Source organism: Silurus aristotelis (genome assembly GCF_946808225.1).
Source record: "Silurus aristotelis genome assembly, chromosome: 18".
Lineage (NCBI taxonomy): Eukaryota > Metazoa > Chordata > Actinopteri > Siluriformes > Siluridae > Silurus > Silurus aristotelis.
In genome coordinates, this window is record NC_139591.1 from 4,633,181 (window position 1) to 4,637,098 (window position 3,918).

General features: G+C 37.4%; 1 protein-coding gene across 1 annotated transcript; it reads right to left on the reverse strand.

Moving 5' to 3' along the window:
• Nucleotides 1–499: 499 nt before the first annotated feature.
• minar2 (membrane integral NOTCH2 associated receptor 2) lies at nucleotides 500–3,248 on the reverse strand. The gene is made up of 3 exons (XM_083568304.1): nucleotides 3,023–3,248; nucleotides 1,455–1,697; nucleotides 500–719 (listed from the first exon to the last, which is right to left on the reverse strand). The coding sequence occupies exons 1-3, from the start codon at nucleotides 3,167–3,169 to the stop codon at nucleotides 528–530; spliced, it is 582 nt and encodes a 193-aa protein (XP_083424430.1). The 5' UTR covers nucleotides 3,170–3,248; the 3' UTR covers nucleotides 500–527.
• Between the last annotated feature and the right edge of the window lie 670 nt (nucleotides 3,249–3,918).

A 3,918-nucleotide genomic window follows, 5' to 3' on the forward strand; every position in this document is an offset into this window, starting at 1 on the left:
TCAGCAGCTCGTCTGTTGGATCGGACAACACGGACAGGCCTTCGCTCCCCACGTGCATCAATGAGCCTCGGCCGCCCATAACCCTGTCACCGGTTCGCCACTGTTTCTTCTTTGGACCACTTTTGATAGACACTGACCACTGCAGACCAGGAACAGCCCACAAGAGCTGCAGTTTTGGAGATGCTCTGAACCAGTCGTCTATTTGGGTCTTGCTTCACTTGCTGCCTAAAATATCCCACCCACTAACAGGTGCCATTATGAAGAGATAATCAGTGTTCACTTTACTGGTCATAATGTTATAATGTCATAATGTTATGCCTGTTCTGTGTACATATTGCTATGTCTACTTATATTAACTAACTGTATAGTAAACTCGTGTGAATGCTCAAACAGTATTCAAACACCACAATAGCAAAATCCTCAAGCAGGCTTAACAGTCATAACAGTAATAAGCAGTAATAGCTTGTGTGTATGTAGGGCCTCATTAAAAAAATAAAAATAAGTCTGTCAAGCTTTAATGTTCCAAATCACTCTTTTCTTTGCATCACCACAATTGGCACAGTGATAACAATCACAATTACGCAAACAGACAGAATGACTGATGTCAATATTCGGCAGATTTTGTTCCTTTTATATTCGGCTTCCTTCTTTTTCAGCAGGGAGTCAAAGCCTGGGGTGTAGAGATCCTCCAGCCAAAAATTCAATTTCCTGGGGTCTTCCTATGACAGAAGAGAAGTCATCAGGTTCTAAGCATGTGGTCTGCAACAACTATTACACAGAGCATGTTTAATATGAACAGTTAAGTCAATCGACTTCCTACTAAGTAAAGAGCAAATGCAACCTAGATTTTCTTCTTGCCTTCCTTTATTCATTAATGAGTACATTTATGTGTATATTCTTTCTTTATTCATCTTCAGTAAATGTTTTATTCTGCAAAAGACACCATGGCACCACACACATTCACACATGGGGCAACTCTGAGGCATCAATCCACGATAGGTTGAGAGATAAAAGTAAAACTAGAGATCCTAGAGGAAACACAAAAGATCATGTGAAATTCAAAAAGCTAAAGATTAAATGAGGGACCCTGGAGATATGAGGTCACAATACTGCTAGGCTGTGTACAGTTATTCAGTCTACAGGCCCACAAGAGCTGCAGTTTTGGAGACGCTCTGAACCAATTGTCTAGCCATTAATATTTGGCCTTTATCTAACTCAAATCCTTACGCTTGCCCATTTTTCCTGCTTCTAACACATCAACTTTAAGTTAAAACATTCTAAATGAAGAAGAAAACAGTGTTGTATTCACTGCATCGGTCATAATGTTATAATGTCAGTAAATAGACTGTTGACTGTTACATTAGTTACAAGCTAATAGCTAATACAAAAGTTCTAACTGAGCTCTTCTTCGATACTAGTTGCTGAGCAACGGTACAAATAATACCATTTTGTACCTGTAGAATAGTTAAGTTCCCCTGCAAAGAATGTCTGTCATAATCCTCAATGGTCCAGGATGGTTTCGATCTCTGGTTCTCCTCCGTGTCAACCTTCTTTAGGTCTACATAGAGTGGGTTCTGCTTGATATTTGGTTTCAGAGTGAGTCGTGTAATGTGCTGTTCCAGCTCACTGTCTCTAAATCCCGGTCCCTCCTCCGGCGATGGCGGTCTTTCTGTCTCTCTCTTTCCTCTCCGCTCTCCCTAAAGGAAGAATACAGAATGGACATTAATGCTGAAGCCAATGAATATGTCAAACATATACTTTTGTTGAATACATAATGACGACAGAAGGGGGTTATGAATATGCTGAATAATATATGCACTGCTAGAACCGATGATCCCTCTAATAAAATCGAAATATTATATAGATATCATAAATTAAAGATGAACACCTCCATCAGTATGCATAGAGACAATAAAAAATGGATTGAGCATCGATCGTAACGTTATTTCGCTTATAGTTTGTAAATAGGAACCAGTGTATGCTGTTTTAATGAATGATGAGATATGAAGATGATACAACAGCCAGATGTAAACTTGAGTCAATCCATATCTGTTCCGATATAGACGTGAGAGATTTGTCTAAAAATAAAACTGATGCCGTTTTAGAGACGTGAGAAGCACACTGTATTCTGTTTTATGCATAAAGTGGAACATTTTATTTTAGAAACAAAGACCAGTGAAAAGGAAAATGCTAAAATTTTGTGAGGAATAAAATATAGGTTCAGAGACCTGTGAAAATAATACAAATGGTAAAAAGAGAAATCAATAGAAAAATGTATATAGGTGCAAAAACTAGTTGAGAAAAAAAAAGGTTTAAATACTAAGATGCAGTTTATGTGGCGAGGACACTTACTAGTCCTCAGCTCTGTGTTTCCTTTTATGTAGCTTTATGTTGTAAATGTAGCACCAGGGTTCTGGAGGAACGTTGTTTTATTTCACTGTGTACTGATTCAGCTATATATGGTTTAAATGACAATAAAAGCTTCTTGACTTGACTCTTGACTTGACTTGACTAGTGGAAACAACATTTTTGAGGCAAAGTAAAAAAAGATTCAGGTACAAAGACTACTGTGTGTGTTGGGTTGAATTTTAGATGAATTACTAGTGGGAATTACAAGATGAGCAGAAAAAGCAATATGTTGGCACAAAGCTCAATAGAAGGATATATTTCTAACAGTATTGGTAACAGTGAAGAGCTGAAATTACCTACAAAGACCGGAAGAAGATTATTTGATAAATAACACCAGAGGGAAAAATATAACACATTAAAGTAAGATTCAGGTAGAAAAAGAGAAAGAAATGTCAAGCAAATGTCAAACATGCATTATTTTTTTTTATTTATATTATTGTAAACAAATATTTATTAGTACTTATTACTGTTATTTTTTTGTAGAATGGTTTCTGGGTTAGGAGTGACCAATGTCTTTTCCAACAACTGTAAAAAAATAAATACAATAAAAAAAATTTACAGTTCATTGTCCACCGATCAAGCTTTCTTGTTTTGCTAACGAGAGTTCTTCTACCTGTGAGTATACCCTGTTGTGCCACTGCCTCTGTCCAGAAAGTGCTGCTCCTATCTGGAACATTCCGTGGGTTGCTGGTAGCATCCCTACATCAAGTTGAAGGAATTTCTCTGGATGATTATTATTGGGGAGAACAGTAATGTCCATATTTATATCCCAGCTAACACGGCTTTCTCTCGACTCAGGCACATTGCACTCATTACTTATTAAAGAAGAAGCAGGTGTCAGTGGAGGGTGTGTGTAACCCTATCTAACCCAGGCCATGGTTTAAGGAAGTTCTGTAGGAGGAAAGCTGAAAACTCACACCTATAAGCTGTAAATCTATAACACAAATAGCATTCTATGGACATTATCTGCTTATTCTATTATTTCCGAGCTATGTCGTATTGTCCAAAAAAACCCACCCAGGACGGTTCTTTAATTTCAATGTACAAACAAGACATTGTCTAGATATCATAATTACATTTACAGTTTGTCTCTGTATGTAATATAATATGTGTATAATAAAGGAATATATGAAATGTTAACTCTTTCATTAATTGGTTACTTGATATCTGCTTGTTATACTTTCTGAGAAACCTCTATTTTTTTTAGAGCTCAGATTTAGTAATCATTCACATTTACTGGTTCAGCTGCAGAATGTGGTGTTCTCTAACAAATGTAATTCTACTTTGCAGTTTACACACAACACAGTGTAAACTGAAGTGCCATGGGCAAAGCTTCTTACCACTAGATGGCCTAGGTGATAATTTAGGTGACGTAGGTCAGTGTGGCGTCACGAAAAGGCTGCGTAGGTGTCAAATAAGACAGAGAAGGAAGGAGAGGAGGGAGGGGAAATTGTTTAGCAGCATGTCGTTTTCCGACCAGATGTTCTTCTCTAGCGTCTTTACACTGAC

Coding starts and splice junctions, on each gene's coding strand:
- minar2 (XM_083568304.1), bottom strand. CDS start 3,169: ATGGACATTACTGTTCTCCCCAATAATAATCATCCAGAGAAATTCCTT. Junction 1,698..3,022: donor ACAACAGGGTATACTCACAG/GTAGAAGAACTC, acceptor TTCTTCCTTTAG/GGAGAGCGGAGAGGAAAGAG. Junction 720..1,454: donor GGAACTTAACTATTCTACAG/GTACAAAATGGT, acceptor CTTCTGTCATAG/GAAGACCCCAGGAAATTGAA.